The 16463-nt window shown below is 40.4% G+C and overlaps 1 protein-coding gene across 7 annotated transcripts in view; it reads left to right on the top strand.

Moving 5' to 3' along the window:
* Positions 1 to 1312: 1312 nt before the first annotated feature.
* The window catches only part of LOC128624150 (zinc finger protein 236-like), a 34847-nt gene continuing 19696 nt past the window's right edge, over positions 1313 to 16463 (top strand). For 3 of the 7 annotated variants that reach the window (XM_053651541.1, XM_053651540.1, XM_053651546.1), the window contains exons 1-13: positions 1313 to 1395; positions 5082 to 5209; positions 5399 to 5563; positions 5716 to 5894; positions 7512 to 7642; positions 8595 to 8767; positions 10256 to 10384; positions 10470 to 10643; positions 11527 to 11722; positions 12572 to 12844; positions 13525 to 13728; positions 14852 to 14984; positions 15736 to 15996. In XM_053651541.1, coding sequence (XP_053507516.1) covers positions 1344 to 1395; positions 5082 to 5209; positions 5399 to 5563; positions 5716 to 5894; positions 7512 to 7642; positions 8595 to 8767; positions 10256 to 10384; positions 10470 to 10643; positions 11527 to 11722; positions 12572 to 12844; positions 13525 to 13728; positions 14852 to 14984; positions 15736 to 15996 — 2198 coding nt within the window. In that variant the 5' untranslated portion in view covers positions 1313 to 1343. The other 4 variants (XM_053651544.1, XM_053651543.1, XM_053651542.1 and 1 more) reach the window with 4 other exon arrangements.

Genomic DNA, 16463 nt, shown 5'->3' with positions numbered 1-16463 from the left:
AAGAATACAAAAGTAAGCAAATTGTGAGAAGTGTGTCTGTGTGAGAGAGAGAGCGAGAAAAAAGGTGATTACCATGACAAGCAAAAATAAATAAATAAATACATAAGGACAATGGTTTTCTGGTCAGAGAATTTGTAATGGTTTTAATAGTTATAATGGGAATTCTATTGGTTTTAATAGAAACTGTAAAGGTCCCTGTTGGTCTCTACTGGTTATACAGTGCTTTCTATTGGTGGCATGTTATGTCTAGTGGATACCATGAAGGACCAATAATGGCAATTGTAATGGTTTTAATGGTTAACAGCTGTTGGTTTGTAATGGTATTTGTAGTGGAAACCATAAGAATTTCTGTGATGGTTTCTATTGTTTTTTTTTTCCCTCTGCAGGGTTCAGACATCAGCAATTTTGAGTATCCACAACACAAAAAAAGATTCAGAAAGCACAAAAGTGTCCAAATTAAGAATTGTCATACAGTATATTAAAAAAGTGCAATATACAACTGCAGTATAGCCTAGTCGATCATTTGGAATATATTAAAGCATTTTCAACAAAAGAAAGTCACAAAAACTGAGAAAGAGTTAAATTTTCCGAACTAAGTGGAGTAGTAAAACACTGAAATAAGGGCCTTATTCCCATATTTTGCCTCCAAATGACTAATTCCGCCCCTGAAAACTACCCAACTTATTTTAGAGCAACAATGTCAACAGTGTAGCAGATAATTTGTGATATATATTCAACTATTCAGCCACTCTCATACATTAATTGTATCTGAATAGAATTGATATATTTATCACAGAAACTGAGAAAGAATTAAAGTGTCCACTCTGATACATTAACTGTATCTGATTACATACTATTAGATCTGAAAACTTAAATATTTATTCATATGTTTTGATTAATTTGTGGGCCCACAGCCCAGGATAGCCCATGCATGGAGTGTTTGTCCATAGGATAACACAGTAAGTAGCTACAGTGGTTAGAATTAAGCCATAAACGTTTTGTTTGATTATACTTGTCCTATAAGCTCTGACATCATACATTATTTAGCCAATGTTGCCTTAATGTATCTGTACTAACTACCATTTTAAGCACCTTTTGATTAAGATTTACTGTCACTTCTCACTTCTCTTAAAATGTTCGTATAAGTACAACAAAACGAGGCCCATTTTCATGCAGTTTATAATTCATTTCTAGCCTGATATCTTCAAGTAACTTAAAATAAGTATTTTTAGTGGTTCACGGGATCAAACGCTACATATGTCCGTCTATGCCTGCACTGTTATGACGAACAGCGGCCGCCATTTTGAAACCGTTCACAGTACACCTCGGCCAAAGCTGGAACTATGCCGCGGGGCCGGCCTCGAAAACACAGGGATAACACTGCCAACGCAGGAGGTAAACTGCACTACGACACGGCGGATAAAAACTACAGAGTGTTAGCTATTTAAAAATGTCCACGTTGTGTGACGGAGCCAAAGCATGGCGGAGATAACTGCAGTTGAAGATTGTGTATATAGTCCCCGGATATGGTATTGCGGGTGTGCGTTTCTTTGTGCGCCAGACTGAGGCGGAATGATATTAATAACACTCCGCTGCTTGGACTCGCTCAGTTACGTTCATTCGCTGTGATGAGTAGCGGTCCGTACTGAGTGTCAGTTTACTCTACACACGCTTCATTTGTTTATTTCCGCTCTTCTGTTTAATATTTAGCAGCGTATTTGTTTTATGTTAAAACTCCTATCGTATTGGCGCTAACGCTAAGCTAGCTGGCTAACTTTAGACTGTTTTTAATATCAACATTCGTGGTTCAGTGTAGCTGGCTAGCTAACTTTTTATGCTACATGTTTAGCTTTCTGACTTTTTTTAGGGCGGGGAGGAGGGAAATGGTGGTTAGCATTTCGAATAAGAGCAGAATCATGCTCATTTACTTTGCTCGCTAAATAGTTTCCTGAGCAACGAAGCCAGGCGCAAACAAACACAAAGGTGTCACAGTGTTGCCAATTCTTTTCAGGGGAAAGTAGCGAATGCATGCTCAAGAAGTCGTCAGATGACGTCACAGTTATTTACGTATTCCTCGAATCCTTATAACTGTTAAGGGTATACCATAGCGATTTGCCAACATTTACAAAAAAAATTATTTATTAATCAACGTGATTTTAAACAGTTTCTAGTTATATTTAAAGTTGATTTAAATGTTTTTTTTTGTTTGTTTTACATCCACAAAAAAAGGTAGTTCCTGTTCTCACTTGTGCGAGTGAGCAGTTACAGGTGCATCTCAGAAATTTTTGATATTGTGGAAAAGTTCATTTTTACCCATAATTTTATTTTAAAAGTGGAACTTTCATCTGTTTTAGATTTGTTACACGTGAAGTGAAATGTTTAAAGCTTTTTTTTTCTTTTAATCTTTTGTTTTAAATTAGAATAAAGAATTTATGATACAGAAATGTCGACTTGAGAAGAGTTCCAATCAGTGAATTAACTCAAAACACCTGCAAAGGTTTCCTGAGCCTTTAATCTCTCAGTCTGGTTCAGTATGCAACCACAATCAATTTTCAGATGAAAGTAAATTGTGCATTTCATTTGGAAATCAAGGTTCCAGAGTCTGGAGGAAGAGTGGAGAAGAACAGAATCCAATTTGCTTGAAGTCCAGTGTGAAGTTTCTACAGTCAGTGATGATTTGAGGTGCCATGTCATCTGCTGGTGTTGGTCCAGTGTTTTCTCTCAGGTCGAGAGTCAATGCAGCATCTACCAGGAGATTTTTAGAGCACTTCATGCTTCCATGTGCTGACAAGCTTTTTGGAGATGCTGATTTCCTTTTCAAGCAGGACTTGGCACCTGCTCACAGTGCCAAAACTATTAGTAACTAGTTTGCTGACCATGGTGTTACTGTGTTTGATTGTCCAGCCGACTCGCCTGACCCGAATCCCATAGAGAATCTATGAGAGACACCAGACCCAACAATACAGACGAGCTGAAGGCCGCTATCAAAGCAACCTGGGCTTCCAGAACAAACACCTCAGCAGTGCCACAGGCTGATCGCTTCCATGCCACACCACGTTGATGCAGTAATTCATGCAAAAGGAGCCGCGACCAAGTATTGAGTGCATAAATGAACATACTTTTCAGAAGCTCGACATTTCTGTATTCAAAATTCTTTACTCTAATAATTTGAGATACTGGATTTTTTTATTTCCATGCGCTGTAAGCCGTAATCATCAAGATTTTTTTTTTTTAAAAAAGCGGCTTGAAATATTTCACTTCGTGTAATGAATCTAGAATACATTCTATTCTAGAGGGGGGAGGAAATGAACTTTTCCACAATATTCAGATTTTTTGAGATGCACCTATATAAACAGTCTCACCAGCCTCTCTATTTTTCCTCTTCAAGTTTATAAAACAAGCAAAAATGAGCTTGTCATGTTACCAAGAACGTTTCCCATGGTGGAAAACCCGACTGTTACAGTGAGCTTACACCCAAACTCCTTCCATTATACATGTTAAAGAAACCTCTCCTTACAGAAACTTTCACCATATAGATTCTGCATTTTTCACTGTTAAATAACATGTTTGAATATGTTTATTATAACTATTAGATTATGTAGAGCATCCACCATAAAACTCCCTGTGAATGAAGATGTTACTATAGAAACAGTAATATATTTGAACAAGCGCATTGATATACTGTAAACCTGTAATTTGAGTTATAGCCAGGACTGTTTTCAGACCTCTGTTCTTAAAGTCATCTGTCCAATCAGATTTGAGAATTCACCAGTGCTGTGGTATACTAGATTTTAAATTTTTTTCTTATGGAAGACATTTTTTGATCATGGCACCACAAGCTATTTATGTATTTATAAAGTAATCATTTCTATTGAGAATGCAGAAAAAATGTGAACAACCGTGATGACTTGATTCTTAATACTGTGTGTTGTTACCTGGATGATCAACGACTGTTTTTATGTTTGTGATCGTTGTTCATGAGTCCCTTGTTTGTCCTGAGCAGAAGAAGAAGGCGGCAACACGGTACATTAACAGCCAGGGGGGTGTAAACTTTTGAACAGGATGCTCGGATTGTAAATTGTTATTTTCTTTTAATATTGTGTGTCAGAAGCTGCATAAGATATTTACATGTTTCCCAGAAGACAAAATAATAATTTACACCGATCATCCTGTTCAAAAGTTTACACCCCCTGTCTCTTAATGTATCATGTTGCCTTCTTGAGAATCAGAGAATATTTGCACCTTTTGTAATAATCATGTACGAGTCCCTCAGTCGTCCTCAGTGTGAACAGACGGATCTCAAGATCTTATAGCCGCTGTTGGAAAGGGCTCAAATATTCAGAAGATGCTGGAAAAGTAAAGAGTGTGCAGGACCTGGAGGATTTTTCTGAAGAACAGTGGGCCGTTTAACTGCTCAGGACAAACAAGGGACTCATGAAGAACTATCACAAAACATAAAAACAGTCGTTGATCATCCAGGTAACGACACACAGTATTAAGAATCAAGCGTGTGTAAACTTTTGAACCGGTTCATTTGTGTAAATCCAGTTATTATTGTGACTGTGGACTATATGTAAACATCTGTTATGTGAAATAGCTTATTCAGGCCCGGACTAAATAAAAAAACAAATGCAATTCTTATGATCCCACTTATTTATTTTTTTAATTATTAACATTTTGCAGATTCTGCAAGGCGCATGTAAACTTATGACCTCAACTGTATTTATTGATTTCCTCTTTGAACATATGAAGTTGTTAGCAAGGAGAACACGGGAGACCCAGGTACACTCTTTAGCCCACTGCCAGTTTAGAAACCAGAATTTAAAATCAGCACACAAAGATTAAACACTACCTGGTTCGGCGTCTCGTGCTCCGAATCCATGCCACTAAAACGCATTCAGAAGGGGAACACACACAGGAAAGAAAGGACAGAAGTACTCGTCCCCGCCTTCTACAGAGTGATACACCGCAAACTGTCATGTTATGACAGGTGGTTAGCAGAATTGATACTGGGAATGTATCGCATTGTTCCAGCACTCTGTACTGCATTGGCATCTCACCTGTCCTAAATGTCTCTGCAGATGGAGGAGAGGAACCGAGGGTGGAGAGCGCAAGCAGTGCTGAACATCGGTGCAGTATCTGCCCTCATACCTACAGCACCGAGAACCAGCTTCTCAAACACCTCAGAGAGCATGAAGCCAACGACAAGGCAAGATACTAAAGCAGACAGACAAGTCGTAGGCAAACATATTAATAGACTCCTAGACAAATTGTATAGATGGGTAATAAAAATAGACAGACGAACGTAAATAAGATTAAACACTGTGGAGCTGTGTAAATCTGTCTATTATGTTTGCCCTTCTTTCACTCGTTCTGTATGTCTGTCCATGTGTTGTAGCCTCACCGCTGCGATAAGTGTCCCCAGTCATACAACGTGGAGTTTAACCTCATGCTGCACAAGTCGACTCACAGCACGGCCGAGCCCACCTGCCCCGTGTGTGAGAAAAAGTTCACCCGAGTCGCCAGTCTCAAATCTCACATCATGGTGCATGAGAAAGAGGAGGTGAGACAGTTCCATGTCCAAAATGTCGCTTTATCACAGTGCTCGTTTATGTCATGTGGGAATTCCAATAAATACCCAATGAAATTTGTTCTATTCTGAGTTTGTGCGCAGTAAGCAATGGGATATGACTGGGTGTGTTTGCTGTGTGTCAGAATCTGCTGTGCTCGGAGTGCGGTGATGAGTTCGTGCTGGAGAATCAGCTCGCCCTGCACCTGGAGGAACACCGGCGAGAACTCTCCGGAACCCGGGTTTTTACCTGCAAGACCTGCAGCACTGAGTTCCCCTCGGCCAGTCAGCTGAAGGAGCACAACCGCACCCATGCGAAGATCAGGTGTGTGTGTGTGTGTGTGTGTGTGTGTGTGTGTGTGTGTGTGTGTGTGTGTGTGTGTGTGTGTGTGTGTGTGTGTGTGTGTGTGTGTGTGTGTGTGTGTGTGTGTGTGTGTGTGGTTATACATACAGTCTCCTCCAAAGGGGTCTGCTTCACTGCATCAAAATGGCTTTCTTTTCTCCCATTGATAGCATTCTGGTCTTCATGTTGGTTTATCCTTTTTAACAACAATTGCAGCCTTCACAGATGAAACCTAGGGCTCAAACCAAGAGTAGATGTTCAGAGCTATTTATTGAGTAAACGATCTGTTAGGATTTTGCTGATACCGGCTTCAGAGTTAAATTCTTGGACCCACGCTGCTGTTTACCCGCCCAGTACTGAGCTCGGGAAGAAGTCACACAGACACAGAGTTCAGGAAAAGCTTCTCTGTTTAATGCTGATATAAGCAGAGTATATACAGGTGCATCTTAAAAAAAAAATAATAATAATTAGATCATGGAAAAGTTTTTTTCTGTAATTTAATTCAAAAAGTGGGGTTTTCATATATTTTAGATTCATTACACATGAAGTGAAATATTTCAAGCCTTTTTTTTGTTTTAATCTTGATTACGGCTTACAGCTCATGGGAATAAAAAATTCAGTATCTCAAAATATTACAAAGAATTTATAATACAGAAATGTCGGCCTTCGGAAAATGTTTGCATGTTAATTTATGCACTAAATACTCAGTCGGGGCTCCTTTTACACGAATTACTGCATCAATGTGGCGTGGCACGGAGGCTATCAGCCTGTCTGTCAGTCTCTGCCAGTATATCTGTCTATCTGTCGCTGTCTTATTATCTTACACTTTTTGTCTGTTTTGGTCTATCTACTTTTCTGTCTGTCTGTTTGTCTGTCTGTCAGTTTCTCTGTCTATCTCTGTCTGTCTCTCTGTTTATCTTATATTTTCTTTCTGTCTGTTTCTGTATATCATCTGATCTATCTATCTATCTATCTCTCTATCTCTCTCATACTTTCTGTCTGCCTACCTGTTCGTTCCATCTGTTCCATCTTGGTGTCTGTCTTTCTATATTACATTGTCTGTCTGTCTGTCTACCTTTTTGTCTTTTTGACACGTGTCTGTCTGTCCTTCAGACTGCCTGTCTGTCTGTTTATTAGTCTGTCTCTTTATTTATTTATGTCTATTTTTATGTGTCTTTCTTTATTTATCTGTCTCGTTTATTTATCTTTTTGCCTGTCTATGTCTGCTGTCTGCAGTTAATTAATTTATTCACAGATTGTCATGTCATTACAGTTAACTTTAAGTTGTGTGTGTGTGAGAGAGAGAGAGAAAAAGAGTGTGTGCAGAGTTCAACTCTGCTGTAGTCTGTCCCATCACTGTTATCACAGTTGTGTTTTTCCCTGTTTAATTTTATTTTATTTTCATTGCTTCTCTGAAAACAAATGAAATTGAGCAGAAAGCGAACAGATCTAAGATCAGACTGTGACATGCTGAGCTGTGTTCACTGTGTTTAATATGCTCCAGTGAACAAACACGTTGTGTGTTTTTGCGTAAATTATGTTGTGTGTGTGTGTGTGTGTGTGTGTGTGTGTGTGTGCGTGTGTGCCTTTTGTTTTCAGGCCAGTTGTGAGCAGCTCACGGAACTACAAAAAGAACATTGACCGCAGCGGTTTCACCAACACCTGCCATCACTGTGGCAAGACGTTTAAAAAACCCAGCCAGCTTGTCCGACACATCCGCATTCACACAGGTAACACACACCACACACACAGCATGAGGTACTCTGTAAAACACAATGCTGAGTGTCTAATCTACTGAACAGACATGACTCACACATTAAAGCTGCTGTAAGTGATATTAGCACCTCTTGATATAACTTCTACTTATAGTGCTGTTTCTTCGCATAATTTCCTGCATGGAAGTTCTCTGGAGGTTGTGGGGTAGGGACATCATTATCTGCAGTCAGTAACTCTATTAAGTGGTTTACCATATACTCGGCTTTTAGTTTTATGTGAAGACACAAAACGCTACTGATAAAACCATCACTGAGGCAGCTAAGAGACACTTACTGTTAGCTACTAAATGTATAGTTGCTAAAGTGAATTATGTAAATGCATGCAGTTATATTGTACACAAAGTGTGTGTGTGTGTGTGTGTGTGTGTGTGTGTGTATAGATAGATAGATGGACAGATAGATAGATAGATAGATATAGTAACATCACTCACACATACAGTTTCCATTAATGTCTGCCGAGGTGTTAATGTGTCTCTATTATTGGTGGGTCAGAGGGAATGGGCCACTCTATTTCATGACAAAATGTATGTTCACATGCAGGCTGAAAGGGCATCACAAATGTCCACAAATATAAATAAATAAATGAATAAATAAATAAATAAATAAATAAATACACACACTCACCATAGGACTGGTCTGAGGAATCATTCACGCCAATCATTTGAATTCATCTCTTTAATGCATCATAGCTAATTTGCATGTAATTAAGAAAATATCGATGCACTGCATATTACAATCCTGTTATTATTTGAGTTCAACATTATTCAGACTTAATCTTTTTTCCGCCATGTAGACCAGTTGAATATGGAATATTATGCAAATATGGATAATATAATATAATACAGTATATTAGATAGTAAAGTGTGTGTGTGTGTGTGTGTGTGTGTGTGTGTGTGTGTTTGTTCAGGAGAGCGGCCGTTCAAGTGCACACACTGCGGTAAGGCTTTTAACCAGAAGGTGGTGCTGCAGACTCACATGGTTCGCCACACCGGAGAGAAGCCACACCTCTGCATGCTATGCCCCGCCTCGTTCTCTCAAAAAGGAAATCTGCACTCACACGTACAGAGAGTGCACTCTGAGGTGACTCCACTCTTTAGTACAGTCTCCTCATCTATTTATATTGCTATATTTATGTGTCTCTGTGTCTCTATAGTCTGTATTCCTCAGTAACCCCACTCACACACACAGTTCCCATTAACGTCTGCCAAGGTGTTAATGTGCCTCTATTAGCATCGGAGGGTCAGAGGGCATGGGCCACTCTATTTCATGACAAAATGTACGTTCACATGCAGGCTGAAAGGGCATCACAAATGTCCGGTAAGATAAAGCCTTCCTGCTGTTTACAAACCAGCTAATGGACTGGTGACAGAAGCAAACAGAGAGCAGGGTGTGTACAGGGCAACACAAGTGTCTAAAAATGGCAGATCTTTCAAATAACGGTTAATTAAGAAGATAACAAATATGGTAAAAAGTCTAAACGAAGGTAACCAAGGTTGGCAGAAGAAAACTTAAATGATAGGAGCCTATACTTCGGCAGTGTACTCCTTAAACACACAATTTGCCACGAATATAGCCATAGATGGCATGGTGAAAAAAAAAATGAATGAAAGTAAACACAATTTACTCCTTAAATACACAATTTATTATGGCACTATCATGGAGACTGACGGTAAGGTTTCTTCAGGTGGTGAGAGCCCTTTCTCATGAGCTCTCCGCCTCTCTGGTTTATTTGATTTGAACTGGAGTCCATTTTTGTTCAATTCCAATTCCCTCTAGAAGAAAGAGTCTGACCTGCACCATGTGTACAATGTTTATTTGCCCTGAGAGTGCGAGTACGATTCTCAGCATGCGATGTGATTTTCATTTGCTCTTGCTGTGCGTCACGATTCGGATTCGCTCTCAGAGTCTGAGCTTGACTGTGTGATAATATTCTGTTGCAGCAGGTTGAAGGAAACACACACTGCTGCTTCTCTGGATCAGTAAACCTCAACTATCAGTTTCTCTTCGGTCTCAACTCAGGAACTTGTGTCTGACAAGAGCCGGAAAAAAATATGTCCAAAGTGTCTTGAGACCGACCGTCTTAATTCTTTTTGATACTTTGTCACTTTGTATCTCATTTTTATAAAGTAAATTCTGCTCGAATTTGCCTAGCCCCACCCACTTTCACAAGAGATGCTCTGCTTCATCATTGTCAGTTGTTAGAAGTAAAAAACGAGCAGCTTGTGTTGCTTTGTTGTTGCACGTATTGTAAGCACACACTTTTGTTTTCAAAAAAAAAAAGTCTGCATATAGACGTGTTAATGTTTCTCTGTTAACTTTGTAGGGTCAGAGTTTCGGAGTCGTGACCTCTTAGATAGTGTTCACTGTCATTGCAAATGTCCTGTGTAATACAGTTCTTTTATTTGTTACCTCTGTGTTATTTAGTTCTTTTCCACTTTGTCATTATAAACAGTTTGCCAAGGTAGAATCTTATATAATATCAAATAAAGATCTCTCTCTCTCTCTCTCTCTCTCTCTCTCTCTCTCTCTCTCTCTCTCTCCCTCTCTCTGCCTATCTCACTCTCTCAGACTGCAGGCACCCCCGTGTACCCGTGTATGGACTGTAGCTGTGTTTATAAGAAGCTGGGCAGTCTGAATGCTCACATCAGTAAAATGCACATCTCCATCATGGAGGTGGAGGAGTCGCCCAACACACAGGTATAGACACACACACAAACACAGTGTCATCATATACTCGTCCAGTGTGCTCGTTAACTCCTCACTCACTTCCTGTTTCCTGCAGGAGGGGGCAGAACCTGGGCAGACAGGAGGTGGGACAGAAGGAACAGAGGGCGTGACCGATGTGATCCAGCAACTGCTGGAACTTTCAGAACAGGTAACGAGCGACAGCGCTCAGGCTCCACCCCCTGGACCGAATATCACTATGGAGACAGCTATCAATCAAGATATCTTGCAGGTGAGCCAAGACTTGAGACGGCGGATTAGAAGTGGATAAATATAGAGACATACGGACAAAGAGACAGAGTTTTTTTTTTTGTGATTGTTGCGGCCAAAAATGCTCGATTTTGCTTTTTTTTTTTTTTTTGGCGGAAAACTATTTGACTTGGCGAAATTGCAATTGCATTAAATAATTTTGCATAGTCTTTCGCACTGATCTTTGTTGGTAAATAAGACCTTTTAGCTGTACTCATGTTGCACTCATCATGTTATGATGACATCACATGAAAATCTGCAGGAATTAAAAAAACTCGCAAGCTACTCAGAATATTACAGAGTTTTGGTTCATTTCTGCGATTCTGGAGGGACTGATAAATAGATAGATGGTTTTTTTTTTATTACCCTCTTCATTGTCCCAGTACATCTCTGATTTTGTCTGAAATCAGAACAGTCTGAATGTGAGTCGAAAACACTGTGCATCAATCAAATAGGATCCATCATTAAAATTGTAGTTATGGTCTGTAGTTATGGACTGGTTGTTGGTTTCTCTAGAGGTAGGATTTCTTTGTTCTGCATTCCAACTCCACATGAAGTATTCCTCACATGAGGATTGAAGCGAACAAAAATTGTATAAAGACAAAAAATTCCCAAGATGAATGTGAAGCTTAAAACACCGTGCCATTCACAGTCCCCCATGTCATCACTGTTCCATGAATTCAATGTTTTATTCAAAACCTTCATTCAGCTGCGGTACAGCAAAGTATCATGAAAATGATAATACAAACTAAATCAACAAACAGAAGTACAATGACATTAATTATAACATGATCAGCTAACTCCTAAACATTTGCCTTATCATCATAAGTGTGTGTGTGTGTGTGTGTGCGTGTGTGCGAGAACAGCAAGCCCTGCAGAACAGTGGTCTAAGTTCAATCCCAGTTCAGTCGGAGGCTCAAGGCAACACTGCAGTTCCTCCACTCGCCACAGAGGGCGCCAACTCCCACCCCGCTCACATCCACAAGCCCACAGGCACCTCAGCGCACAAACTGCTGAAAAAGGAGAAGAGGAGCATCTTTAAAAAGACTGTACAGATTCCTGGTGTGTGTGTAGGCATGTATATTTGATGTTTGTGAGTTTACTCAGTGAATTATGGGCTGTGCTTTAGGTTATGGGGAACACTGTTGATCATTTGGTAGAACTTATCAGGACCCGACTCTGAAATTGAAAATAAAAGTAAAGACGAAAGAGCGACAGAAGAGCAGAGGTTAGGTTATAACCTCAATACAGGACACTGATCCAAACAGACTGAATGCTTATTGTAGGCTTATGGCAGGTTGTTTTTTTTTCTTTTTTTTTTTACTTCTGTTTATCAGTGTTATTAATACATTTTACTGTAATGTTAATAATTAGTCATGTTTCTACTGGAGTAATTGGTCTTGGCTCTGATTGGTTGGTTGACTTGACCGATCAGCACTAAATTATCTCTGTTTGGTCGATTGGCACTGATTAATTGTTGGTGATAATTGACGTTTCTGTCTGACTGACTGACCTACTGACTGTCTGACTGACCAACTGAGTGATTTGATTGACTGACTGTTTGACTGACTAATTGATCGAATGACTGACTGATTAATTGATTACCTGACATTGATTGATTAATTGACTGACTGATTGATTGACTGACTAACTGATTAATTGACTGACTGACATTAATTGACTGAATGACTGATTGAATGATTCAGTGACTGACTGATTGATTGAATGGCTGACTGACTGACTAACTGAGTGATTGATTGATTGACTGACTGATTGAATGACTGACTGATTAATTGACTGATTGCCTGACATTGATTGACTGATTGACTGACTGATTGATTGATGGACTAATATTGTCTGTGTATTTATATATTGATGTGTGTGTGTGTGTGTGTGTGTGTGTGTTTTCAGGCACTATCAGGGAGGAGTGTGGAGTGCGCTGGCACGGTTGCCCATACTGCTGTAAGGAGTTTAAGAAGCCGAGCGATCTGGTGCGTCACATCCGCATACACACGCACGAGAAGCCGTACAAGTGCGCACAGTGTTTCAGAGCGTTTGCTGTGAAGAGCACGCTCACCGCACACACCAAAACACACTCCGGCATCAAGGCTTTCCAGTGTACACACTGCAGGAAGAGCTTCTCCACCTCTGGCAGCATGAAGGTGCATATGAGGCTGCACACCGGTGAGTGAGACACACGTGCCCGCCCACACACACAAACACACACCTCCAGCAGTGTTGCAGTCAGCATGAGAGCATATACACACACGAACAGATCAATCAGTATCAAACATGCACAGATTCAGAAAGTGAATTGAAGCATTTTGTTCATCTGAATGTGAATCTGCTTACTAGCCCATGCTGTGATACCACATACACTTGTGTGTCTTGCTGAGTGTAAATTGAAAAAATTCTCAGCTTGTCATTGCTTTTGCGCTTTATTACTTTCTGGTGTATAGCTGTTTAATTTTCTGTAACAGCAGCTCAGACAGAAGTGGCAGCTGCAAAGCAAATCATATGTTTATATGAATTCACTTGACCTAATACGTTATCGCTTGTAAGTCTTGGGGCTTGTATCCTAGAGTGAAGTGACTAATAGCATAATGTAATAGCATAATGATCCTGAAGTTATTATCTGTCTGACTTTCCTGGGCACTTCATAATTACTTAGTTCTTTCCACATATGCACTTAACTAGAACAGCCTGAAACCCACTGATTGTGTTGTATGATTGAAGTAGTGATTAGTGGTGTAGGCGCTTACTGTATGTCACCTCACTAAACTTGAGTTCGGTGTAAGACACGTGTGTGTGTGTGTGTGTGTGTGTGTGTGTGTGTGTGTGTGTGTGTGTGTGTGTTCCTGCAGGTGTGCGGCCGTTCCCGTGTCCGCACTGTGACAAGATCTTCCGGACTTCGGGTCACAGGAAGACGCACATCGCCTCGCACTTCAAAAATCTGCAGCAGAAAAAGCACAAATTCCCACGCAAACCGAACCGAGCGCATGTCTCCAAACACAACCTGCCGCTTCCAGATATACAGCTGCAGGAGCCCATCCTCATCTCTGACCTGGGTAAACATATATGCATATACACACACGCACACAGACACACAGGAACATTATGTCCCAGTAGATGTGATGCACTAGGAAAACCGTCTCGAGATCAATGATGCACTAGGAAAACCGTCTGGAGAGCTGTGATGCACTAGGAAAACTGTCCTAGTTGCTGTGAGACAATAGGAAAACTGTCTGGAGATCAGTGATACACTAGGAAAACTGTCGGGAGATCAGTGATACACTAGAAAAACTGTTGGGAGATCAGTGATGCACTAGGAAAACCGTCTGGAGAGCTGTGATGCACTAGGAAAACCGTCTAGAGATCAGTGATGCACTAGGAAAACTGTCTGGAGAGCCGTGATGCACTAGGAAAACTGTCTGGAGATCAGTGATACACTCTGGAGATCAGTGATACACTAGGAAAACTGTCTGGAGATCAGTGATGCACTAGGAAAACTGTCTGGAGATCAGTGATGCACTAGGAAAACTGTCTGGAGATCAGTGATGCACTAGGAAAACTGTCTGGAGATCAGTGATGCACTAGGAAAACTGTCTGGAGATCAGTGATGCACTAGGAAAACTGTCTGGAGATCAGTGATGCACTAGGAAGACCTGTCTAGAGATCAGTGATACACTAGGAAAACTGTCTAGAGATCAGTGATACACTAGGAAAACTGTCTAGAGATCAGTGATGCACTAGGAAAACTGTCTGGAGATCAGTGATGCACTAGGAAAACTGTCTAGAGATCAGTGATGCACTAGGAAAACTGTCTAGAGATCAGTGATGCACTAGGATAACTGTCCTAGTAGCTGTGATACACTAGGAATCCTCCAGAAACTAAAATAATTGAGTTTTGTTTGCCTGAAAAAACTCCCTGCACCCCAGAATTACCCACTAGGGGTTACATAATGTACTGAGTAGCATGTCAAGATATTACACCACCTAATTTGGGTTATGGAGTTCTGTGTCACTGGGTATTGCTGTCATGACCTCCTCCTCTTCACAGCACTAATGAGGTTAACTCGACTGGTCAAAATTAATGTTTGTGACTTTTTGGGTTGCCATGGTGGCACCAAAGAAATGAAAAATAGAGCTACTCCAGTTAAGTGTGTGTGTGTGTGTATTCTCTGACTGTAGGACTGCTGCAGAATCAGAACTCACGTGCCGCACTTCAGCAGTATCTGGACATCGTGGAGAACGAGCGGCCGTACAAGTGCACTTTCTGCAACAAAGCGTACAAGAAGTCGAGCCACCTCAAACAGCACGTCAGGTAACAACATAAATAAGCAACATCCTGTTGTGACATTCAGTCGTGACCTCTTTTATTTATATATATATATATATAGTTTTTAGTCCTTTACATTCTCGATATTACATAGCGTATTTAAAAAATCTTAATAACAGCATGACCTGCTGATAAGATTCACGACCTGCTGACAGGTCAACAACAAGAGAAAGAAAAAAAAAAACCTACTCCTTATTGACTTGCAAACAAAATTTCATTTGTTTTTTAAACATAAAGCACTAACTAGTGCACTCTAACTATAGTGTATGCTTCTCACTCTGGAGCTCGCCACCTGCTGCTCTTCACACGGCGAGGCTGGCGCTAGAACAGTTTTGCTTGGTTGATTAATCAGCATTAGCATGCACGGATGACGGATCTTTTCCGAATCAAATATACGCAATCATGTGGAAACTTTGATGAAACAAAATAAAGTGCAGCGTCATTCTATAACTCACATGCTTTCTACACACAGTCACTTCACAGTTACACATATTGAGAGAAAATAAAGACGACCGCCATACTCGGATAATATCCGTTACATGTGACGGGAAGGCAGAACCACATCTCAAAGTAGAAATGTCAACTTTTTGTCAAGGAAGTGCTCCATAAGCCTAGGATTAGCCTTTCAGCATACACCTTGGATACCACTCATGGGAGCGATACCTTTTAAGCATTTATGTAAGCACACTGAGGTGTAAGTGATCACTGGTTTGTGCATGTATGCGTGTTTCTTCAGGTCGCACACAGGTGAGCGGCCGTATAAGTGTGTGCAGTGCAGCAAGGGTTTCGCGTCGTCAGGCGTGTTGAAGGCTCACATCCGCACACACTCGGGCTTAAAGGCGTATAAGTGCCTGCTCTGTGACACCACCTTCACCACCAATGGCAGCCTGAGACGCCACATGACGACGCACAGCGACCTCCGACCCTACATGTGCCCTTACTGCCAGAAAACCTTCAAATCCTCCCCCAATTGCAGAAAGCACATGAAGACGCACAGGTGAGATTAGAGTTTAGGGCTTAATTTAGAGATTAGGGATTGGGGATTAATTTAGATGTTGGGTATTAGGGTTTAAAGATCGAGAGTTTTGGTTAGGGTTTAAATTCTTGATTGGGGATTAATTTTGAGATTAGGGATTAATGTTTAAATAGTAATTATGGTTTCGGGTTTAAAGTTGTAGATGAAGAGTAAGGGATTTATTTAGAGATTAGGGAGTAATTTAGATATTAGGGGTTAGCAATTAATTTATGGATTAGGACTTAAAGATAGAGATGACAGTTTAGGGTTTAATATTTTAGGTTGTGGTAAGGGATTAATGTAGAGATTACGGGAAGGATTCATTTGGAGATTAGGGGTTAGGAATTAGTGTAGAGATTAGGAATTAGGGTTTAAAGATAGAGATTATGAGTAAACAATTAATTTAGAGATAAGGGGTTAGGAATTATTTTAGAGATTATGGGTTGGGG

Source organism: Ictalurus furcatus, chromosome 20, assembly GCF_023375685.1.
Source record: "Ictalurus furcatus strain D&B chromosome 20, Billie_1.0, whole genome shotgun sequence".
In the NCBI taxonomy this organism is placed as follows: Eukaryota; Metazoa; Chordata; class Actinopteri; order Siluriformes; family Ictaluridae; genus Ictalurus; species Ictalurus furcatus.
This window is presented reverse-complemented; position numbering and strand designations above follow the sequence as displayed.